Consider the following 27,341-nt stretch of genomic DNA (forward strand, 5'->3'; position numbering starts at 1 on the left):
TTTTCTGTTTTTTTCAATAATCTATACAAATAAATCTACATTTTAAGTAATATCGGATTATAACACCTGGTCCGTAAATAATAGGTTCACTGAAATGGCAAAATGTATACATTATAATATTATTGTGAATGTTCTTTTTAATCATTTTTGTAGTACCTACTAATTTGAAAGCATGACAATTTTTAGTCATATCTGTGTTTGACTGCAGTTAAGTGTAATTAGTGTTTATAGGAACACGCCAAATAAGACCCTATAAGACTATACATATACTAACAATAAAATAATAAAAATATTATAAATTTTATTATTAAACTACCAACAAGCGTATTGTCAAAATGTGTTCATTGTCTAAACAGATTGAAAATTTAAATTTAAAAAATATTGTCCTGTCTGAAGAATGATGCTTAGTCTATCATAGTTGGTCTCGCTCCCTACTTGTCTCCATAATACAGGATAACGTTGCATAATAATTTTTATATGGACGTAACGATTATATCAGTCGATAAAAACGATTTTAGGTAAAAATCTGAAACCTAATTTTAGAAATATACATAATAAATCTATCATCTATGAATAATTTGACTGTTATCATTATAACTATAAAAATCATTCAAAATGTTTAAAAAAAACTGAAAATTTTAACATATTTTCCAAAATTCCATAATAACGTCTATATATTAATAATTCGATTGACTGAATATCCCAACACAAAACTTTTATAGTTTTTTACCAACAAAAAAAGTGTTTCTGAAAAATATTAATAACTTATTATTGTAAAGCCAATAGCTCCCTTGTTCCTCTTGAATCTAAAACAATACATTTACCTCAAATTTCGAAGGTTATCTCATTATACAGCGTACATATTTCAACAACAAAGTTACATGTAAATACCTAATGGGTCTTTTGGGGATATGTATATTATGTATATATTATACATTTATACATATTACATATTATGTATTTATGATTATAAACGTAATGCATTTTTTCCACTATAATATGAGGGTTACCTATATTTTTTTGTTCAGAATTTTGTAGTATAACACCATAATCATGATTAAATTTTTAGTGTTTTAAATTGTTTAGTTTTTATTGTAATAATATTGAACATTAATTTATAAGCTTGGGTTATTGTAATTTTAAAACAGTTTCCACGAAATTTTTTCCGTAAACTCCACGACAAATTATTGTTTTAAAATCTCTTTGGTCTTAATAAAATTATGTTTATAATACAATAGACTTTTTTTTACATTTAAAGTTGTTTAAACATTATATTATATCTAACTTAGTAAATATTTAATTTCAATTATTTCATATTAAGTATTGCAAGTACCTATATAACATTATTAATTAAAACGTAATTGAATGGCTTATACTATTGTAAACATATTATGTTTTATTCTTATGAATAATAAACATCAATGAAAAATATCATATATATTATATATATATATGGTATTAAATAAATATATAATAAATATATTTTACAATTGACAAGGAAAAACAAATAAATATTATTTAATGCGCGTAGACAAGTCTTGTTTATAACCTTGTTGACTATTTAAAAAGTAAATGTAAATTTAGGGTTTGCAGCTTAATAAAACCATGGGAGTGTGTTACAAGTAAATTACTCGCAAATATGTGTGTATTGTGTATATCTATTAAATGATTAACGTAGGTACAATATACTTAGCTTTATTATAATATAATAACATTATTATTACAGAAAACCACTCGTGGTTATTTTATTACACGGAATATGGCCGTTTGTGAGACTATACAAGTATTAAAAATCTGCTCATGTAATTTTTTTAATATTACATGTATAATTTTATTTTTTTGTTTAATACCTATAAAAAATTAATTTTACCTGTTTGATAAGAAACCTATTAATAAGTACAAATTTTTCTGTGCAATCAAAACAAATTAATATTTTCATCGTAATTATTTATATTAAATTTCATTCAGCATAAAAAATATAACAATTATAATATCATTGTTGTATATGTAAGTATACGTTTATTATTATTATTATTATTTTAAATATTATAATCTTAAACAATATTAAACTTAACTGTTATTTAAAATTACTAGTTATTTTTAGAATTTAAAAATTATATATAAATTTATAAGTAATACAATTTAAACAATATATAAGTATTCATTTATATCAGAGGTCACCAATTAATATTTTTTAAGGGCCAAATTAGGAATCTGAAAATTTTTCACGGGTCATAAAAATTCTAAGTGAATAAAAATAATTTAAATTTATTACTTTTTAACTTTTATTAAAAATATTATTCTCTAATACCTATATAAATAATAAATCCTTGATGTTTAAATAGTGTAGGTTTTATGATACATAGATTCTGAATCGATGACTGAACAAAAAAAAAAACACAGGAACTATAATAGACATACGATTTGTTCAAGTTTAAACGTTTTCAAGAATAAATGTACAAATTCAATCAGTTTTTACTATTCTTATTATAACCAATATAGGAAGAAGAACTTACCTATCTACATTCTACAGTATTCGTATAGTTGCAACTATTTTTATATGAGTCAATGTGTTTACAAAATATAAATGTATTTTTTTATATTTCTAGTGAAATTAAGTACGTGTTCTCATTTTCTGAGATTAATATAAAATCTGATATTACCAGAAATATAAATAATCTTGACAATAATTTACTGTATTGTATTGTATCTCGGATACATAAATTCGTATAAGTCATACTTCTATTAATTGTATTATTACTATATACCTATTGAAAACATTTTTCATACGATTATATTATATATACATTAATATTTAGGCGATAGGTGCGGATAAACGCAACAATTGTGGCAACGATTTAATATCAACAATATAATACCTATGATACATTTCAACACAAAACAAATAGTTTTTTGTTTAGGAAATCTCTCTCTTATCTACTCGTATTATAGTCAGATATAACTTTTAAATTCGACTGCATGGTAAATAGCACGAAATAATCTGGATTTTATAAATTAAAAAATACGTACACTCGTAATGCTACACATACGGAGTAATTTTGACGTACCTACCTATTTACCGCAAAATTGTGTACCTATTCGGAGGTATACACACAAACATAAACACACATACGCGCGCGCGAGTATATACGACATAAATCGAATGCAGAACAAAAGGCAACATGCGGAAACACGGTTTATAGGTACAACGTACTTAAAGTATATATACATGTGTTTACAAATTACATTATAATTTAGGAGTAGATATACATATACGATATACCATACAGATTTTATATATTATGCGATGCGAATAATCCGCGCACATTGGCACACTGCTTGTACACTTGTTGATTGCCTATACTATATCGTACTCAATCGTATGATTCGTATGTAATATTATATACAAGTAGGTACGCGATTTCCATTACACTAGGCGACGGTTAGCAGAGTCGAGTGTACGGATATGACGTGTTAGAGTATAGTTACTTTTTAAACGGTATTTTGGTTAAGTTACTCATAAAGTCGTTACAAAATAAGAAAAGTAATGACGTTACTTTTGCGTTATTTCATACACAATTAGTTGTTTACAAAAACTAACGATATAAATAACGTGGTAAGCTTAATCGTAGTACACTTATATAGCTGGAATGTGGTAACTGGTAGTATTTAAAGTGATTATATATACGTACCTATGTAACATTGTCACAATGACATAGCTGTCGAGGAAGCTAAAAAGTTTATATAGGTACTGCGCATTAATTAACAATTCAATACGAGCTTTTTTTCGAAAATATATTTTATTTGGAATATTGTCTGCTACAAGTATATCTATCGAAATAACTATTTTTTTATTTTCAAGGACAATGAATTTAAAATCAAAATAATTTGATGAGCATATTCCAGTTTATATATTTGTATACCTAACATTAAAATTACAATACCTACAATTATTTTATGAAGTTACCTATGTTGCATTATTTAATACAATATTATTCGTTTTAAATAGGTATAGGTACTTTGTAACTGTAGTTGTATATTGTACAAATAATTGCACGATCACGTTACTCAAAACGTAACGGATAACATACGTTGCGCGTTACCAGCATTAGCATAGCTACCAGTCAACACTAATAAGTAGTGCGTGGTTCCACAGTATATGTACGAACCTATATACTGCACTACTCGTGTACTACAATGCAGCAGCCACATATTATTGGTATAATAGATAGCATATACATATTATATATAGGTATAGTATGTTATGATATTAAAATAATGTGTACTGTACCTACGTAGGGACTCGGACATTATACATACAAGAACGAAAAACGCGTGTTGTGCAAAAAAAACAACACGGAAGTGGGAAAATCCTAATCGCGTGCAAAACTTTCAGGTGGGGAACGTCAGATCACGGCCGTCGGAGGGGACCGTCCGTGCGTGCACCGTTCCGTCCTACACGCGGACGCGAATACGCGATTATCTGTCCGACAACGGGGTTTCAGACAGTCGGATATCACGTGCTCGGATTACATAACGTTGCATATTATCGCGCCAGCCGCAGCACGTTATCGCGTAGGATTAATATATTATTATAATATTATCGTCGGACAGGGACTGCGCCGCGCGGCATTGCAGTTGTACGACGAGCCCGCGACGCGATGCACGACATGTAATGCATTTATTAGAATACAGCGAAAATTGTGTCCACTTCTAAAGACACGAATTTCTCTGAATAAAAGCGGACACGTTTTAATTTCCCCTACGGTGTCCGTTATAGAGAGGTTTCGCTGTATAAACGCTTCAATCGTGGTCTTATCTCGCTGACCGTCATTGGACCATGTGCTGACGTGCTGTAGTTATATAGACAGAAAACAACGAGTTATCATAATATCATAGCCGCGTATTGTATAGGATGATAGTTTAAGGCGGAGGCGTTGTGGAGAAGGAGGAGGGGGAGGAGTTTAGGAGCTTTAAGGTTAATAATCGCCGTCACCGCCGCATAGTCGCCGTCGTAGCCGTTGTTCGAGTGCCTCCGTCAGGTGTCGCACGCGCGATAAATCCGAAGCCGGTATTATTGGTAAGATATATAGACCGTCGCACGAACGCCGCCGCGCGCAGTGTCCGCGATAACCGAAAGATTAAAAAAAAAAAATTACAAGAACAGGACAAGTCGAAGAAGAAACCAACAAGAAAACACGCCACACGCGCAATAATACTCATGCCTAATCCAATATTATAATATAATAAAATATACACCAAATACATAATATTATTATGTGCTGTGCATAGGTACACACCGCCGCCGCCGCCGCCGCCGCTGCCTCCTCCGCCACCCGCTAATAATGTAACAACATAATCGTCGGCCGCCTCCGCCGCTGCCGCCGACGCCGTCGTCGCTACCGCGCCGCGAAGAAGAGCACACGCGTTACCGCCGTGGTCGTGGAGTGTTGTCTGTGGTCTCGCGCGCATATTACAATATTATTATTGTACACACGAGATACGTAGTCGTACTCCTGAAACACTACGACAGTATAACTACAACACACGTCCCGCTAAATACGCGCACGTTATCATCACAATAATAAATTACTATGTACATACCTGTCGTGCGCGCGTACGACAACAATTTTTTTTTCTTTTTCGTTACGATATTCCGCGGCGACGACGACGACATTTTGAGCGGGAGTCGCTCGGGACCGTACGTCTGAACACGTTATTGTTGTTGTTGTTATCATTATTATTATTATTAATTGTTATACCATATATTCGGGTTACGGTTAAATTTTTTTCCTTTCGGGTATTCGTTTTTCGTTTTTGTCGTCAACTCCGTTTCCGAATACTAATATTATACTGCGCGTTTGTCTCTCTATTCGCCGTGCGTGTGTGAATGCGCGAGTTCTCCAACGTCCATAAGCCAAACGATGCTGATTAGATATCAACCATCGTTCCATTCGCACGTCAAAAATCGATCTCATTTCAAACGGTAAGGATATATTATAAATACCGTTTACGTGATCTATACACGTACACGGCGTTTTGATATATTGTATGCGTTTCGTTATGCATTTAAGTATAGGTATTATACATCCTTGCCAACTGAAAAATATTGTATAACTACCCACTGCACGCACAATGTATTGTCATGTAGGTACAGTGGCGCGACGAAAAATGTTTTTTTCTGAGGCATTCGCCTAACACGGGCGAGGTGCGATAAATGTTAAAAATAAATAATAAAATTTAACTATTGTTAAATTATATTTAGTTTTTTGCTGTAAAAAAAATTATTAATAGGACACATATAGAATCCATGTTTTTTGGTAGGTGAGAATCCTCGATTTGTTTGTCTTGTTTCAAGTTTAAAAATTGTTCAGCGCGCCACTGCCGTATATATTAACGTAGTAATATATATCTACTATATAGTCATATAGGTTATGTATGTATCTATATATAAGATATTCAACTAAATTGATAAAATAAGTACATTTATACACTGTACGAGAAAAATCAATACTGACAATCGGTATAATATGCCTTTGCCGTTTTTTTTGGAAATGTGTGCACGTAATTTCATTACGTCGAATTGTTTAACTTTACCGTCAAAGTTCAACCAGTTCCATTATTTATATTCTGGACACGGTTGACTTTTATGCTTTTTTTTTATTAGTTGGGAAAGACTATCGACGTATACCTATAGCACGTGCTTGGAAAAGATTATAGACACCCATTTTAACGCTGCATAGTTTTTCTTATATCAATATTTACATTTATCACGCATAGGCACTAATATTGTTTTCCTTTTTGGTGCAGATTTTTATTTTATTCGTTGAGTTCAACTTTCATTATTGTTGAAATAATGGTTAAATGGTTATTAAAGTTTTGATAAGAAGTTTCTCAAACAACGATTTGATATAATACGCATAGGCACATGTTGGCAATAAGTAAAACAAATACGATATTATTTATAGAACACATTATATTTTACTAATTTATTATGCGAAAAACAATACATTTTAATTATAAAATTCGTTCTATGATTTTATGTTGATTATAATGACTTGTTTTTTTAAAATTAATTTGTCAACAACGTGCTTATATAAAATATTATTAGTAAATATTAATTTTATAAATATTTTATCTTAAGGGTTAAATGCTTAAGAGTTAAGACTAACTTAACCTTCTGATAATTTTTAAAACCTCTAGGTAACTAATAACTACAGTTAATATAATTATTGAAAAAAATAATACGAAAAAAAATAAGATTACAAGTAGCTTGTCAGAATTTTCTATAATTAAAAATATGTTAGAATTATTTTGCCTCACTATAGATATAGGCTTCTCTAGATAAATCAGTTGGTTTTTCTAAGTCGCACTAAACAAGTACATGTACCTATATGGAAGATATTTTTTTAATAAGAATTAAAATTAAGAACGTATATTTTGTGTTTACAAATTAAGTTTTTGAAAAACAATTTTTATTGAAAGTATTGATTTAATATATTATGTTAGCCTATGATTTTTTTATTTAATGTTTATTTTGTGTCATTGAATATCATAGTCATTTTAATAATAAATTTTTTGACTATCATTTTATATTTATTATTTTATTATGTTTTTCTATGAACAATTTAAAATATAGACATATATTATAATGCCTATTGTATTTAAAAAATACAACAATGTATAAGTTAGTGTATACTGTCTTTGTATAAATAAAAAAACTTTTGAATTATTATTTTATTGATGGTAAACAAAAAAAACAATTAATTGGAATGTAATACTAAAAATATGTAGAAGTTAAAAAAAAATGTTACCGATACATTAATGTAAGGTACTACAAAATATCAATATTTTTGGTAATGTTATATTATCATGGGACACCCATTATCGAAATTGAATACGTGGTTCAGATAATTGTGGGTTATCTCTTAATCAGTAGTATCTATACAATAATTAAATGCTTATGACTAAAACAAAATATAGAAATTGTAGGTTCTGTTAAATATTAAAATTAGCTAACAAATCCCATTTCAATATTTGATGTGTTATAAATCTTCGAGTGTATTTTCTTCTCACGATGTTATACAATATACATACCTAGTATTTATTCGAGTATGTACATATTATTATCGTTTGTTGCACGCACGGTCAAGGCCAAGAGTAGGTCTGTTGTCGGTACTTTGAAGAAAATGTGGGCACATCGAAGCCATTGCAAACCTTATTCTAATTGGGTCACTAGTAATCGGCTATTTTTGAAATTTATATCTGGTTTAGTCTCGAAAAATTCTACCATTCAAAATAGTTCATAAATTTGTTTACGTATAACGATTTTTAATTTATTGTACGGTTTTCACACAATATTTAATATATAATGTGGATGTAATATAACTACATAAAATCACATTATGATTTCAAATAATTTTATGGCGAACATTAAAATATGTAAATCTGTTTATGTAAATATTACGTATTTTATATTTATTTAATATATTATTACATAGCTATGTGTATTGGAAATAAAAATCTCCCCAAGAATATGAAAAAATACAGATCTTAAAAATTTGTTAGATTTAAAATTTGTTTTTAGTATTTATTTTTTATTTAATCTATTATAGATTTAAATTTTTTTTTATAAAAACCAATGTTTTAAATTAGTATATTAAATTAAATAAATATAGGTATTATACGTACCTATTTTGTCATTTAAGTTAATATTTTTTTTTTCATAAAACAAATTGTTTTAATGCAACGACCTTGTTGTAGCATGTTAATATTTTGTACTAACGATATGATGCATTAATATATGCAGTAACTCGAAACGAAATAAGTAAACACAATTTTTTGATATATTTACACGAATTAATCACACAAAGTAAAAACTTAACAAAAAAGAATAGTTTATTTATATTTTAATCGGTATGTGAATTTCTGTTAAATCTTTTTCTTACTATATATATTATACATTACATAACTTTCTGCTGAAAAAAAATTATTTCATACTTATAGTTATCGAAATATATAAAGGCAGTGGATATAACTCGTATACCTATATGCCATATGCAACATAATGAACATTTAAATAGTTTTTTTTTCACATATTTTAATTTAACTACAAAATTATTGATGTATTACCATTTACCAAGGTCTATGGTAGGTACTTAAAATATTTTATGGATTTTTGGTTTCCATTAAATAGGTATTGATGTAACGGACTATTACTGAATACTGATGACTAATCATCATCGAAGATCGTGGCACGTAACGCCTACAACATCGCCGTTATCAATTACAAAATAAACTCTTGCTATTATAGGAAACCCGAGTATCTAATGCATATTCAATTCCCCAGGTGAGCTCTGGGAGCTCGTCACGCACGATATGTGCCTTGTTCAATGGTATTAGTGCTATCCGATGATGTAAAATTATATATGTAGCCATGTTGGTACGTCATTAACGTCCAATGATGGGAATGATAAAGAAAAAAAGTGAACTTGGACAAAGAACGATAGACCGGAACTACGACCTTGAACTTGGCATTTATATGAATAATAAGTTATAAGTGTTGATAATTTGTATGAAGATATTTCTCATATATGCTCAAATTCTATTGTTACTATTTTTACTTGTAGAAATTTAATGCGGGTAGAATTTTGGCGACTAATAAGCATAAGGAAATAACAAATAAGATGCTAACAAGTAACAACTGACTGCAAGGTCAATAAGTGTTGACAACGAAGATGGAGACAGTGAAGAATTTTTTATATGAAAACTCTCCACTACGGTTCCTCTCTAGAGCTGTGACAATGATAATAAATACCAATTTGTTATAGTCGCATACTTATATCGACCTCGTCGATATGATAAAATGAACCGCAGAGGACATTCGTATTCCGTTTCCTGAGAAAGATTTATAAGTATCAATTCCATTTGTAAACGTAATGATATTTTTTATTCTATGTTGAATTGAACTCTTCTAAACTAAAATAATAGTTCATAAAATGCTTTAAACGCAATCAGCTGAACTGCACGTGTTGTAAATGTACCGATGTATTAAAATATAAGACGAATGGTTGTTTAGAATTACATAATAATGAAATACTTATGGTATATATCTCACCGAGAAGAACTTGACCCTGAACGCCAGTCAACATTTATGTAAATATATCCTAATATTCATTTTGATTTAAAATCATGTGCATTTTATAGTTACATAAAGAGGCTTGGCGATTATGAATAATGACGTTGCACATGTTTTCTTATTTTCTTAGTTTCATAGTGATTTCTTAGAACAATGTTAGTTTTATTCCTCTGTGTAGTAGTAAAAACGTGTTTTTTAAGGTTTATTAACTTATAATTTTAATGATGTGTTATAAAATATTTAAAAAAATAATTTTGACTATAGAATTAAAGAATGACGCATGTACATGTATACTTTTCATATGTTTCGTAATACATAATATTATAGGTTTATTGTAATTTGTTCTATTATGCATATTAACCTACTTATTAGTTATTATTGAACAAAACTAGATAAAGTAATCACTTATTATTAATGATAGTAGAAACTGTAATACTTTTAGAATTTGAATATTTAAAATATATTTTACTATGCTAATTATATACTTCTGTAAACAATTATTTTTCCAAATGGTTGATTTTAAGAATTATTGTTTAATAATTAAAATACAAACAATATTTATTGACATTGACAGAAACAAGATTCTAGAATACAATATATAATAACTTGCTTTAAGTATGTGAAGAACATATTGTAATTAAACTTAACAAACTCAAATATATATATATATATATATATATCAATCATTAATAATATATAATATATTATTTTATATTTTAATATACTCGTATATTTTGTATTATTATTAATTATTTCCTAACACAGTTTACCTGAATTCATAAGTATTAGGATAGACAGTATCACAGTGACCAATGGCCATTGTTGCCACAATTGACGTGCAAAGTACGAAAAACAGTTTCGCCAAAATATTCAACAAGCGTACGCACAAGCCAGTGTAACAAGTATTATTTAGTATTCACATAGATATTTTTTTGAATGTCCGTCACGAATCACAATGGAATTGCAGTGAACAAAAATAATAGTATTTAATACGTTTCCATTCGCGCTTCTCTTCGCAGCGAAACCGTGCTGTATTTGCCTACGTCTGATTTTTGATGACGTGTAAATCAAATAACATATCGACACAATAATAATATTATTATCTGCGTTTCATTCCGAAGCGTTGTAATATTGTAATATACGCGTATGCCGGTCCAAGAAGCATAATAATGTGTGTCTTTGTAGGTATATTATATACGATTATAATATTTAGTTACAATACCTGCTCCAACTCCAAATAACGTAAACAAAACGTTTGCATATTATATCAGCGTAATGTGTCCTGAAACGGTTATTATCGGTCAGCCGCGGGCCGCGATATACGTGAATGAATTGAGAAACTATAACGTACAATCAAAATTTAAGAACCATTCAGCCGATAATTGAATAACTCGATGGAGCAATATGTTCGATAAATACATATATATATATATATATATATATGAATAAACTACATAAATGTGTCCGAATTGGAGTAACGCAGTGTTTTTAAGACCAAGGACGTCCGATTTTGTCATACTTAAAAATTCTAGATCATTTGTTGAAAATTAAAAATAACTAAATAATACTACATACAGAGAGCTATTTATACAAAATAAAAAACCATGTCAAGTCCAATAACCCGTAAAAGTGTTTATTTAATGTCTTGGTTAATGTATAGGTACATACAAGTTACAACCTACCAGTACTTATATGTTTCATAAAAATATATTCATGCAATTAGAAAAGCTATATAATGATTTCCATTGCTTTAACGTATTCAAATATGAAATTATAGTCTTTATACTGCAGAATAGTGAAGGTTTATTTTTTTTATCATTTACTCCAGAATAAGAAAATAATTTTAAATTTTAGAATGCATTTTTTTTTATTGATTTAATAACAGATTATTAAACATATCACTCCTAGGTTATATAGTTACAATTATAAAAGTACCTATCTTCACAAAATTTTACAAAATTTTCATAAGCTACTTGTTCTTATTTAATCTATTTTATTATATTTTATAATGCATGTTTTATTATTGCACAATAAATATATTTTTTTTTAAAGGAATACTTATTTTTTACTAAGTATTAAATAATTGATAAAATAAAGAATTTTTATTTCAATTTAAAAAAACTAGTTTTAAGTTTATTAAAAATAATAAAATATAATACATCAATACCTATTTATTTAGTGTTTTTAATATATAAATGTTATTAATTTATAAAACTGTCAACTGAAAGTTAATCAATATGACAGTAATATGTATCTATAGGTATGCATTATATTGGCTAGATCGTTACAAATTATATTTTTGTTTCTGAGTAATGCAAAGAATGTATAAGTCTTATGACGGTGTTAAAATAATTTTGGAAAATCGTGTGTAGGCGTTTCTTAGAAAAGGAGATTGTTCTTAGTAAATTTCTTAACTTTATCAAATAAACAAACAATACAGAGAAGTATTAAAAAAAATATATTTTAATGTGGTTTTTACTCGACTCCGAATAGTTATTTGAATCTGACGATTTATCACATATTTTATATCATTGCAACTTCAATGTATCACACCTATCCCAGTGGCCCACACCTAATTCCTGTATCAGCTCTTTTGTTAGCTTAAATTTAATTAATTTAAAAGTTTTACGTCAATTTTACACTATGTTCTACCAACAAAACAACCTATAATTTTTTCATAGATTATACAGTTATTATACTGTAATAGTCATCTTATATCATCAATAGTTATCATAATATACTTTAAAGTATGAAGTTCTTTTAAGATCCATGGCATTTATTTAGTATATTACAAATTACTATTATTAGTTAGGTCTACGTGAGTCGTATAAGTTATTTTTTAATTTTTTAGATATGTTCTTATATCTATGTTATAATTTATAGAGCATAACTGTTTTGATTTAAGTACTTATTTTTAACTAAAAAATAAAAATAATGGCATTCTGTGTATTTTTTGAAGAAAACATTATTTTGTATTATCTTCATTACAATTTTTTTAATTTAAGGTTAGATTTATTTAATTTTTAATTTTGTAGACCTCGTAAATTCGGTAGTTCACCCGTAATGTCAGTGCCAAAATGTTGGTACATGATGTAAAAGTAAAACCTTCATGACTAGTATATTTTTAGCACTCAGTAATATAAAATAAACTTTTCTATTCATATTATGTAACATTTTTTTACCTATTATTACACATTTATATACGCTTTTAATAAAATATATAAGTACAGCAATTAACTAAATTTATTTTTGATATTTGAAAAAAAAATTACTCCGAAAATCATTTATTGAAAATTATAATTGAAATTAATCCACAAGCACATTAAGCACGTTATATACATACATCATACTCCTCCGTATATTACACGTTGTATAATTATGTGTATTATTATTATTATACTAGTAAATTATTAATAATCTCATAGGTACTATTGCAATATTGTGTCCAACATTAAAATTAATATTTAATATTCAACATAAATTATAACTTATATATTACAAATAAGCATCAACACAATATTATTTTGAATTAAATTCCCCTTTTCTTACGTTTTTCGTTTCTATGATACTTCGAATTTGACCGGTTGACCTTTTCGGTGCAACAGCGCTCAATGTTGGTTTGACGTCACAGCTAATGCTGCAGCGGAACTAATGACGTCACATCGATCGATATAGTTTATAATATTATATATATTAAATAATATAAAAAGTAGTTTAGTTATAAAGTATTTTTAACATATCGTCAAATATATTTATTAATATAATAATATAACTTACTTAAACGTATAGTTTATTGAAGGACGTTTTATTTTGAAAAATAACCAGTTCGATTTATCAGTACTTCAGTAGGTAAATTCTCAATAAATAAAATAAAATTTGTAATTTCTTATATAGTCTATACATTTTTTGGTGACATTTCTGTATAATTTATAATAACTCGTAAATTCAATATATAAAGAATATTCTGTTAATGAAATTCAAATGCACAATTTGTATACTTAATATCCATACCACCCGGGTTGGAACTATATACAGTATACACATATATATATTTATAAGATACAATAAATTATATGTGATCAATTTTTTTTTAGTTTTGTTTTTATTTTTTAGTCAAGTGTTGTATATAACCCAATTTATTGTTTGAAAATTGAACACAAATAGTACTATGACTAGCATACAACTTTTAAACTTTGTAGTGTTTTTCATTTTTTATTTTGAGCAAGCCAAAAAATAATGTTTTAAAATGCGTTTTACAATGTTTTTATTTTTATCGATTATTTTTCTAGTACTTACAGTAAAAAAATACAAAAGGTTCTTATAGCTATGGGTTATAAATCTTGTTTAGATGGTACCTTTAAAAGTTTATTTTTTATGGTTAATTTTACTATACTATGCACTATTATCTAAATAATAACTTAACAATATATTGTTTGTACATGAACGTCTAAACTTTGATTAATGATGATTTTTAATTTTACAAATGTTTTTTTGTTTAAAAAAATTGTCTAAACTTTAATATATATTATGCAGATAATTTTTTATTATTTATTCTTCATTACTTTATTATAACACATGTTTTAAAGACATACTATAAATAGTTTAAAAGTAATATTATCAGTTATTTAGTTTTTGTTATTAGGATTGAAATAATACAAGGTATAATAAAATTATGGCTCAAATAATCTAGACATAATTTTATAGACTTATGAAGATTGTTGTGTTGTTAAAACCTCATTTCCCTACTTAGATCATTTTTCTTTTAATATAAAAAAATTATGATGGCTTCCAAGTATAAAATAATAATATGCCACTTTCTTTATTATGTAATACGTAATAAAATCGACCTGGTACCTATCAGTAGCCTATCGGATTTTTAAAAAAAATTTCCATCCGTTTAATATTTTTATCATAAATAAACATTTTTTGTTAAAATAATTATTCAATGTCATATTATTATTTTATGTTTAATCAAGGTTAAAATACGAAAATATAAATTGTAATCGTATTTATCTGATTATGAATATTTGAATATTCAAATAAAAATTATTTATATATACCTATTACTTAAATCTATATCTCATATAATCACATAGGAAAAACTTAAATAATATGTTCATATAGTTCATAGATTTTAGGTAAACCAGTTTTTAATTTATACACCTATTAAATATTGTACCTACCAAGAAATGAGTTTAATTTTTTTAGTCAGTATTCAATGGAATACTGACTATTAGGGTGTTATGTTTAAAGTTTAAGCAAAATTGAAATTTATGTTAAAAATTATAAAAGTTATTTTTATATTGTTAATATATTTGCAGTTTAAAACCGTGTAGTCTTGTGTATATTTTAAATAGCATTATTATTTTTTTTTTTAATATTTAAAAGTAAAGTGATTCTTTAAATAATGAAATTAAATGTTGTTTGATTTTTGTTTAAAAGTACACGCGAAAAAAGTGTTATTTGACTTCGTTTCTATCAACAGTAGCGTGTTAGTCAAGACTCAAGAACAGTTGAATTGTTATAATTTATAATACTACAAAAAATCATATTAATAGTGAGTTGTATCAATAATTATTTTCCATCTAATTTAATAGCCAGCTCCTTCGAGATTTTGTCTATGTTTAAACCACTTTTTAGGATTATATATAGTTATGTATATTGTACCATTTGTACCTACAAACAGACTATAGGTAGAACAGTAATATTATACTTTTAATTAAAAAAGGAAGTGTTTTACTAATGTAAATATATACATTTAAAATATATAAATATATCTGAGGATCCTTTAGCTAGTTTTTCTCGAGTTTTGCTAGACAGTGTCGATTAGACTATTAAAGGTTTAACATTCAGTTATTATAACAGTGAATCATAAATCGATTTGAATTAAAATACTGCCGGAAAATATATAAATCGCATTGTGGTAGAAACTTGAACATATACAAATTCCAATTGACCCAGTACCTATAATAAAGTCAATGAATAATAGACATTTTATCGAATGAAGTTCATGAGCACGCATTAAGGCCGTCATGTTATGCCCAGAGTTGGGAATTGGTGATTGTAAATAGCGTCAGCGCCAACTTGGCCAATCGTAACAACATATAACTATTCAACTCATAAGTACGAAAGTACGAAATTCTACTCTGCCGCCACCGCAGCTGTCTAAGAGAACATTTATTTCATTTGTAATTATTGTTGTATAAAAAAAAAAATTATTAGTTTTATAACTTCTGTTAGGACAAATATACAAATTACACAATTATGTCTGCCACAGCGTAATACTAATATGAATGATATATAATCTTACATATTTTGAATTTAATACATAATATCAAGATATAAATTAGTGAAACAGAGTAACAAACAAATTGTCTGATAATCGCATGAACACACATACTATAATTATACGCTACAAGTTAATAATACATCGGTTCATTATCATGGTATAACGCTCTACAAAAAAAAAAAAAAAACAGTGGCACCTACTACCGATACATTTCTGGGCTAAATATATTTAAATATTTATTTAATAGTTATTTTTAAAAAAAATCGTTCTACAGGTAGAAACCGCGTTACGCATTCATTTCCGTTAAAACCGAGCAGCTATAATAATTTATTAAAATGTGAATTGAAAAATATTCTAACAGTATAACGAATTAATGCTTTTGTTATAATTTGACTTGCGGTAGAATGATATATTATGCGTTTAACAAATAAACGACTGTCGTTGAAAGTTTTACTGATGTCGGGAAAAATTAAAAATAGCTAAATCGAACACATAAACATTTTATGAATTTGTATACTTAAATACATCGATAATGTACATAGGTACATACGCTCAAATTTCGAGTAATCAAATGCCATAAGTATGTACACAATATTGCATCTGAATTAAAAATACTTATTCAATCAAAAAAATCCTTTTAAAAACGTAGAACGAGCAAAAAGTATGACACAAATACAAATTGATAAATAATAACAATATTATATTGGTATTAGTGCTCAGCATTTCGGGCTGTGCGGCGCACAGTGCTTTTCACTGAACGGCAGTCGGTCGTTATACGTCCCGTATGGAACAATATCAAAATTCGTTTTTAGCAACAGGATGCAGTTTGTTTAAATCAGCAGATGATGTATATATGATGTTTCCTGAAGCGTGTGAATCCATTTAAAATCGATTTTTATGTAGACGATGGTTTTGGCATCGCAAATATTATTAATGAAAATGATTTAAAATTATGCAATTCATTCAGAGATGTTAAAACGTACGGTTGGGCTTTACGCTGGTGAATGGCAACCGCCAATAGCGTTCACTGTAATAGATAATAGATTTATATTTTTAAATTTCGTTTTATATTTATTTATCTATTACTCGACAGTAAAATAAATATAAAACTAAAATAAAATACCTACCATTTTTATTTTACAAACAATGCAGTCACATATCATAAGTTTAGACAATAAAAATATTTTTTTAAATCATAAAAACATTTTGATATGCATTAAATGTTATTGATTAAAATTCGATATAATTATATATATATCTGTACAAATATGCAATATTACGTCTTATAAGCATTTTAAATTGATAAAAATTAAATACGTAAAATGTTCATTGTGTGTCATAGATTAAAACTATTGTATGAAATATGTATTATTATTACTATAATTATTGTTAACTGCAGTAGTATACTAGCACCTACACTAATACTTGTACTAATTAGCGAACTCCATTCAAACATTATAATCTAATCACGTGTGTACAAAAAGAAAAATCAGATTACGAACATAATAAATTACGTAATGTAAAATTGGTAAATACGTGTTTATAACTATATGTATTATTATTATACCATCTGCAGTATTAATATAAACATAAATTAATGATTAAAAGAAAACTTTTATGTCCCAAACACGATTACTCGTTATATCATTTCTCATTTTGGTTTTATATTTAAATTACTATTCATCCCTATATTAAAATCCCCGGTGGTATCTAAAATAATATGGCAAATCGATAAATTGGATTCGTAAAAAATACGTTTATACATTTATATACACAGTGTTTGAGTATTTCCAAATAACGACGATTATACATAGTCAATTGAAATATCACATTATCTCACAGTTAAAATCAGTTCTGATACATATTGTAAAACACTCTGTATAGAATGTATATTGTATAACGATAATATATCACATGTATTATTATTTATTAAACCGAAAATATCTGTTATGTAAAATACTAAAATGTAAATACAAAATTATTCATTTCCATATTCAATTTATATTATTTGTTTATCAATTATCTACTATATATAGTAGATACGTCTATATACCTATTACAATGAAACGAATTAAATTTTTGATTAATTCCCATGAATATATAAATTAAAAACAATTACAATTTATTTAAAAATTCTTTTAGTAATAAAATATAAACAATCATTTAATTTAAAATTTTGACCGATGAAAGAAAGTTACATTTTTCATTATAAGTATACCTACTTGATATTAAAGGTAACATATTATTTCAAAGGCTTAAATTTAGAATTACGACCACGCTCTTGTAAGCAATGATTACGAGCATTTATAATTTTAATTATGTCATGAAGTAATAGTCAGTACGACTCAGTACGGGTCGATTGATTGAAACATAATTTTATTTGATTCCCAAACACTAAAAGTTAATTTATAAAAGAAACGAAATTGAATTTGTAAAAATCGTACGTCTCATTTTAATTTCATAATATTATACTGTTTAATATAATACATCAAACCATGTAACACAATAACACGTTGAATACATTATGCACACTAGTAATATATACTATGGCAATCGAATGTTTGGTCTCACTAATGTTTTATAATATAAGGGCGGATAAGCGATATTTTTGTGTAGAGGAGACATGTATCATAATGTATCACTGGTACATCGGTGTGATCGATTTATAATGAGTTTTCGAATTTACCGTGATAATGTGTGAATTCTAAAACACAGGTACAAGTGATATTTTTTTGCTCTCCTGAAAACCTCGATACATGTCGCTTGTCCCCTTTTGCCGTGCAACCATCGATATAATAATAATAATAAATGATGTAGGATACATTTATGTCTATGCGACTACGCACAAAATTATATGATGCAAATATTTGTTCGGTTTTATTTTTTTTTTACACTTGTAGACCAGAAGCATATACCTCTCTATAATTAAACACTGACTACATAATTACTACATATAACAGAATTATCCTTTTATAATTCATAGAAATATAATGTTCATGGTTACACTGAGGTAATGAACACGAGAAATAAAAACAAACTGGTTATTTACGTATAAAAAAAAACTATATTTTATTATTTTTATTTAATTACAATAAATCACTTAAATGTTACAATAGTCACAATGTAGGTAAGTAAAATGGATGATTTTGACCAATAATAATATCATCTATATATATCAATACAACATAAGAGTATATATTATAATAATGGTGTACTAAATAATAGTAATAATATTAATAGTAAATAAGAAAATAATATGTACAAAATGTCACAGTTATAGACTTATATTGATGACAATAATAATGTGAATATCATATGATGGAAAACGCGACGATCGCGACGATTTATCGCAGTACGGGTTCTTCGCCGTACTCGGCCTCGTAAAGCATGTGCAAGATCCTCATGCGCATTTCGGCGTTTTTCCGTATGGGCAGACGGCGCAGCGATGCGACGCAACTGAGCGCGAAGTGTTCGTCGGAGTCGGTGACCGAGTCCGAAGAGTCGTCTGACCCCTTGCGCTTGACGCCGCCGCCGACCGGTTCCATCATCAACATGTTCGATGGTTCCTGTTGCACGTGCAGACCGATGCCGTTGAAGCACTGGCACCCGGCGCTGCCGATTGGCGGCGTCGTCAGCTCGGCCTCACACATGTCGGACGCGATGGACACCATGTCAGCGGGATGGGTTTCCGCGGCCGTCCGGCTGTTGTTGTCCATGTCCGCGTTGCAGTCGTCGTTGAACTCGGCGCCGTCGAAGGCTCCGGACATCTTGTAGCTGCGGAAACAAAACGAAAAGTGTCAATATGATAATAATATACAAAATAACGTCATCGACGGAGCTATATGGGACACATAAGTATATATATATCATTACTCTCTGGGCTCGATGTGCGGTATCAAAAAAGCCATTTCGTTGTAGTAAATCCACATCTTCTTCTTGCCCTTGGGCCCGAACGTCCGCTGCAGCCGGTGGAACCGCATGAACGAATCCCGGAGCGTTCTCCACCGTTTTTTCACTTCGGCCTCTGTAAATGAAAAACAACGGAAATCGTTATTATTATTATGTATGGATTGCGATGGTATTTTATATGGCGGGGAGGACGTTTATTATATATATCATGTGCCGGGGCGGCGCGGGGCCGTACCGGATTGCTTCATTATTTCGGCCACTTCGCGCCACGCTTCGTCCCGAGCAGACATCTTTTTGCACGCCTGCACGCTCCTGTCATACAGCACGGGCCGCCGCTCGATCTCTGCGATCAACTGTTCCTCCATGTTATCGTCGTCGCCGGGCCGCCGCCGCCGTCGCCGTTTCTGTCGCCGCGCTATGGTTGTTGTTGTGTGGGGATGTCTTTGGTCCGTCGCCGTCGCTACCACCGCCGCCGCCGCCGCTGCCACCGATTAATATTGCTGCCGGCGGGTGTGCGATCGTCGTTTATGGCTCAGCCGTGAAAATGTTTTGCAACCCAACCGTCGCTGTGCGGCCAAACGACGCGCGGGCCACCTGTGCCGGGGTACACGACTGCCGCAGTGCCGCGGCAGTGGCGGCGTCGGTGGCGGTGGCGGCGGCGACGACGACGGCGACGACGACGACGACGACGACAACGACGACAACCACGGGCGACGGTGGAAGCGGCGGCGGTGGCGGTGGTTTGCGTCCGCTGCCGTCCGGCTGCGCGTGCACTGCGTCGTGCCGCGGCGGCGGTTGTTGCGTGCGCGCCGGGGTGCTGCGCAGCCGTCGGCGCGCCCCCCCTACTTGGCTACCGCGTGCGGCGGCGGCGGAACGCGAGTCGCGAGTACGCTGCAGCCGTTACGGCGACGGACCAGACGCTGCCCGTGCAACGACCGCCGCCGCCGCCGCCGACAAAATCGATTGCAGCGGTGGCCGGCGACAACGTCGACGGTGAAGCGGCGGCGGCGGCGGTTGAACGCACATCGCGGCGTACGGTTTTTCGGTTTTTCCCTCTCTACGCGGCCAAAACGTACAACGATAATGTTGTTATTACTATTATAATAACGTAGTGGTGTTTTGTACAACACGCGCGTCCGACGGCCCAGTGGCCGTCCATACGACACGATCGCAATGACGACGTTACGACGTGCCGTGTATATCGATCGCCACGTGTTTTTTGAACAGGCGAGAAAAAAAATTCGTACACGTTCATCCCTCAGTCGCGCCAGTCGGTCGATTGTATTATAATAATATTATGACCTACCCACCGCTGCCGTATTTTTATCACGACACCGTTTCATCGCCGGATGCGGTCATCGAGTATAACCGATGGCGGTGACAAAAATGGTAAAAGCGATCGCATTGTACCGATAGATATACAACTCGGTGGCATAGATCAGAGTGTGTTTTGGCTGATGAAAAACTGATGAAATACCCTCCCCCCATCACCATCACCACCAGAATCGGCCGTATTTATGCATGGCGTGATATTATATCAACATCGATATTATAATCAATTATTATACATAATATACCCACTATAATATGATTTATTTTCTAAAAAAATCAATATGTTTTCAAATGGTTCTTTTTCATAGTTTATATAAATACATAAAACAATAATAATAATAATAATTTATTATGAAGATTGATGACTACGGTGGAAAGTGTATAACCCATCCGTCCCATCCTCCCACGTGTCATATTTAAATATATAAAATTAAAACATCCCTTAAAAATTATTCTGGGTACACGCCTATATATACTGTACATATATCTACGATTGTCACATCACGTCGATCGCTCGCTTTTCTTTTCGGCGCATAGACGTAACGTTGTTTGTAGTGCGATTTCGGTGGAGAAGATTTTTCTCCGTTATTAGGTACAAGTTTATAACCGATAATAATATTGTATACGTGTTTGTGCATATCGACTGGAAAATATCCGGGTGAGGAGGGATGGATGAACCCGGAAAACTACTACCCCCCTCGAATTTGGCGCTGGTTTCCGGCAACGACATAGCTAATAGTATTATTGTAATAAATTGCATTCGACCGTCACTGCCGTCACCGCCTGCAGTATCGCCTTCGCTAAACCAGAATTTTTCGATCTCGCAGCGATATATTCTTCTTTGATTTACTTCTTTGATTTTGTATTGAATATTATAATATTAAGTCTTAATGTCGCGAGTCCTTGAAAATGATTAATCAAATAAATTCATCCTATGTATCCGTATCGCACTGCATCAGTTGGCACAAACAAGTCTCTATTATTGTTAGTTATATATTTACTATTTTCCTTCGTATCTATCCCGTGACTATAGTGCAATCGAGTGTATGATGAGCAAATAAGTAATATGTTTAATAGAATCGAAAAAATACAAAATTATAGATCCTTTAGTATTTACAAATAAGGATTAAAGTATTAAATATATAAGTATAAATGTATGATATATCATCATTCCATATATTCGTCATTATATGTTTTTACTTTTCTGTAGATATTTTTTTAACTAAAATTATTTATTTTTTAAATATTTGCATTAGATATATTATTATATTTATGAAAAATGTATACATAGGTGTTTACACAACAAATCGCTAAATTATTTCAATCTAAATTGGGCTTATAGATGTATTGATGCATGGGAAAACAACAAATTTTTCAAAGTAAAAGCCTTCATAAGCCATTTATATTTTATATTATTTTTATTATTTTTATTAATAAAATAAAAACCAATGTAATTGTTAGTTATAGGTGAATAGATTTTTTTTTTTATAACTAAGCTGTTCATTAATTTATTATGTAAATCAATACTTTGTGAGATTATCAAGATACCTATTGAACACGTCTTGTACATTGATGTATATTTTATTATATTTCTGACATATTATGCAAAGTTGTAAAATACACAAGTTAAAAAAACATGTGGGTTTGAATGCGTAAATGTGAAACGCATAATATACGATAAGACGTCTATTTAAGTATAGGTATATTTACTTAGTAGGTTTCAATAACCTTGAATTTTGAAGAAAATTAATAACTATATTTCAATGAATTTGTTCAGTATACGCCGCATAGTATTCAAATTTTCAAAAGCCTAATTTACTTTTCAGACATATTGAAATTAAATTTCTACCAATTCGTTAGTGATTATAGCTTAGGAGGGTTTATACGCAAACATTGGACTCTATTATCGTCTATTGAGGTATTAATTTGTTCCACTTAGAGGCATATTGTCATTGAAAACTAATCACATTGGTTAGGGCAATGGATATATTTCCTAGAAATCAAAACCTAAAATTGATCCAAGTCATTTATTATTCATTGTATATATTATTAAATTTCAAAGAGTTCAAAGAATTTCTCTATCACGTGTTTTTTAAGCTTCTTTAATAATCTTTATCACCGATCGTCATTTCCGTATTATACATACGTATTATATATTTTGTATGTAATAATTTTTAAATAAAACAAATATAATAAAAAATGGGTTGTAATTTAATTTGAAGTAATGCAGTATAATGTATGATATAAAATAATATCTTATTAAGATTTCATATTAAATACCTAAAACATAATATTTTATTTTAGAAACGCCCAATAGGCACATTCCTTATAAATGAATAATATATTGATTGACATTAGATACGAGAAAAACAATTTTTTTTTTTTTTTTTTAACAATTACTAGAATAGATAATCTTAAATATAACTCTGTTTTAAATATCTTCCACAAATTACCATTGAATTTTAACTATAACAAATATTATTATTTATTAATGTATTTTTAATTATTTTATAAAATACTTAAAATATTGAATAATCTAGAAAATGTTTTGGGATATATATAAGAACATCGTGCTAGAAACGTATCTAGACGACTTATTACTTCCGAAGGTTTCTAGTCGCGTTTTTATTAAGGATAAACAAAGGACGGTCAATCCCCGAGGCTGACATTATGTTCAACGGGCTCATTGTTTTCGATCTTATATTATTTTTTTTCCGGAGTCACTGATGGTTTTAATCATACGGTAAAAAACACACTGCGTATACGGGCAATATTATTCATGATCATTTTTAACGTCGCGTTCAATCAAGAGTCGCCTACGCGACTACGCAACAAACTCGCGAATATACGCATCAGACACAATTATATTATATCAGTAGTGAATCGAAAGTCCGAAACCATGGATCCCATAACCAGGTTCGAGAGGGAAGGTAAGCTTATATAATATTTTGAGTGTTTAAATATCGTTTATGGTTTTTTTTTCAATATTTTATTTTTTGATATGTGTGTGACGCGATCAGTCTAAAATGTCATAATAATAGTAACTTGATTACATTATGTTATATTACAATTTTAATTAAAATTATTTTTAAAAAAACCTTACTATATTTATAGCATATCTTAACATTATGATGTGTATATACTGCACGTATATATAGATATATATAGATAGCATACTTAATAAACATTTTAAGAAGAACCACTTTTTTTTGCAACGTGTTGTCAATATATATTTCTATAGATCCATAATATATTGATACTTAATTTATTACTAATTAGCGATATGATATAGATGGAAAGATGCTCATTAGTCATTATGGTTCTTAAACTATTACTCCGATTATTATAAAAAAAGTAGGAAATATAACGGTTCAAAATACTCATTATTATCATACGTGTATATTTATATATTAAATTGAATATTCCGTCATATTTTTAATTTAACGTTATTCGAATTAATTATTACGATCAAAGTAAAAAAATGTATTTTTTTCGTATTCTAAAAAAATTCAGTTACATACCACATAGTAATAATTATGATAATAGAGTAAGAATACTCTATTTTTCGATCAGAATCTTAATAGATCACGTTTTTTGACCGTAAGCTAGTTGAAGAACGACGACATTAAGCAATAAAAAGGTATATCTATTCTTGAAGGTATACCCACTCCGCACTCGTTTACTTGTGGCAGCTTTTAGTCGTCTAATATTTAGGATGAACAATAGAAACATTTATTTTTAAAGCCACGATAAAGATCGGTGATACTAAAGTTATTATATTCGTATATTAGTATTAAGTATCTTGAATTCTTGAACAATAATACGCAAGTACTTTGTGCCGCAATGGCACGTAAACAACGTTGTTTTTTTCATATTAAAGCTGTTAAATAAAATACACCAACCAATTAAATCGTCACGTATTTCTTCATAACTGTAATCGAGATTTGTATAATATTGATTTTATATGAATTTGATTTAAAAACAGTACGTAATATGTTTACACGTGAAACCTATTGTTAAGTACTTTACATTTTGCTTTAAGGTGTGGGTTTTAAATATTTGACTTGTGTCACAATGGATGACATCTGCTCTTTGCAATTGAAATGATGGCGAGTCATTTTTCAATAATGTTAAACGTACGAGTACATGTGATGATTTAACAGTATTTATTTGTATTTTCTATCTAAAATGTTCAATGTTTATCTTACAGTAGTATATGTATTGACCTACGAGAGAAAATGTTGTGTTTCTGTTTATATGGTATGTGCATTTAAGCATGAACAAATCTAGATTGTCTCCAGACAGATTTATTTGCCAGAATTATTTAAAACTTATAAAATATATAAACTGATCACCTGCATTCACATATATATTCAAGTGAATCGTATTACATGATATAATTTGTAGAGTGAGATAGATTATTGGCTGAGTACTATAGAATATGAATAGACTAAAATCTAAAATATTCATCATGTTCTTGTTGTGACATCAAGATTAATTAATAAAATCATGTGTGTTGTATTTTTAAAGATATCTTATAAGATACTCCGAATTACTTCCTAAAATGTTTTCTAATAATTTCAGTTAAATATATAATATTAAAATGTAATCAATATATTAGGTTGAATAAAAAAAAAATCTTTAATAGTTATTACAAAGAAATACAATTATACTAATAGAATAATAAAGCAGAATAAATACTATTATATAAGGTTTAATCTAAATTTTTATATCATTATATTAAGTAATTTATTATACTTATATTACATTTTAAACATGTTTTTATAATCCAATTATAGCAAGATATAAGCATATCAAAATCTATTGTAGATTTGTTAATATTAGCTCCCTGAGTACCGTCAATACGAGAAATACGTTGAATAAGTAAATAGAAAAAAAATATTATTGTACATATTTGTTATTTTTATTTCTTTGATTTAATATAATAATTGTAAAAATAAAAAATCATAAAAAATAACTATACAGGAAATTCCTTCATTGGTAGTTATTACTTAATTTTCTAACTTAATTATTTATATAATCGTTTACTTATCCGCTTAAATCGCTTATATTAAAACTCAAATACCTTGAGCTTCATAGATTTAAAACAATTATTTTGTTGAGCTTGCTCAACTTTCGAAGAATTCTTATTTGTATCCTTAAATAATCAACTTATTGCTAATATTAAATTATCCTTATTCATACTATAAGTAGTGGTACATTGCGTGGTAAATTTATCATCTGCAATTTGCAAAAATTGTATGATACCACAGTTCGAAACTTGTTTTTATGAGGGTCGTTTATTCAAGATTCAATAATATAATGATTATTGGTTTACATTGAATCACGCATTTCTTGATGGTTATTAATTATTATTATTATTATTATTTGTTAATTTATAGTTGTAAATTTAACTTACTATATTGCGTTTTTTTTTTTTTACTTATAATTTCTAATTTTAACACACAATGAGCAATTGCTTGTTGGTAATATACATATATAGAAGTTATAGTAATTAAAATCGTGGTGCAGTTGTTTTTTTTTCTGTCCGTGTAAACAGTGTTTAACTTTAACATCACATATAATACGTAAATGAATAACGTATTATCATCGATTTCAGTGAGTATATTTACTTGTATTACGTTTGATAGTTGATTTCGAAATGTTTCATCA

General features: G+C 29.3%; 2 protein-coding genes across 6 annotated transcripts in view; one reads left to right on the forward strand and one right to left on the reverse strand.

The window, feature by feature from the left end:
• The window catches only part of LOC132919331 (uncharacterized), a 121,955-nt gene that overhangs the window by 29,897 nt on the left and 64,717 nt on the right, over positions 1 to 27,341 (forward strand). Inside the window, exon 1 of one of the 5 annotated variants that reach the window (XM_060980861.1) lies at positions 5,418 to 5,986. The exons of 3 other annotated variants lie outside the window; for them this stretch is intronic. Coding sequence is in view for 1 of the 2 variants with exons in the window: in XM_060980856.1 (XP_060836839.1) it covers positions 24,568 to 24,598 (31 nt within the window). In the remaining variant the exon portion in view is untranslated. Of the gene's footprint in view, positions 1 to 5,417; positions 5,987 to 24,552; positions 24,599 to 27,341 lie in introns of those variants that run through there. One more of the 5 variants, XM_060980856.1, reaches the window with a different exon arrangement.
• LOC132922313 (transcription factor Adf-1-like) lies at positions 19,478 to 21,210 on the reverse strand. Its single transcript, XM_060985771.1, has 3 exons — positions 20,572 to 21,210; positions 20,301 to 20,451; positions 19,478 to 20,201 (listed from the first exon to the last, which is right to left on the reverse strand). Exons 1-3 carry the CDS (start codon positions 20,699 to 20,701, stop codon positions 19,772 to 19,774), a joined length of 711 nt encoding a protein of 236 aa, XP_060841754.1. The 5' UTR covers positions 20,702 to 21,210; the 3' UTR covers positions 19,478 to 19,771.

The sequence above is a fragment of the Rhopalosiphum padi genome, chromosome 2 (assembly GCF_020882245.1).
Source record: "Rhopalosiphum padi isolate XX-2018 chromosome 2, ASM2088224v1, whole genome shotgun sequence".
Taxonomy (NCBI): Eukaryota; Metazoa; Arthropoda; class Insecta; order Hemiptera; family Aphididae; genus Rhopalosiphum; species Rhopalosiphum padi.

Coding starts and splice junctions, on each gene's coding strand:
- LOC132922313 (XM_060985771.1), bottom strand. CDS start 20,701: ATGGAGGAACAGTTGATCGCAGAGATCGAGCGGCGGCCCGTGCTGTAT. Junction 20,452..20,571: donor CGAAATAATGAAGCAATCCG/GTACGGCCCCGC, acceptor TTTCATTTACAG/AGGCCGAAGTGAAAAAACGG. Junction 20,202..20,300: donor CCGCACATCGAGCCCAGAGA/GTAATGATATAT, acceptor TTGTTTCCGCAG/CTACAAGATGTCCGGAGCCT.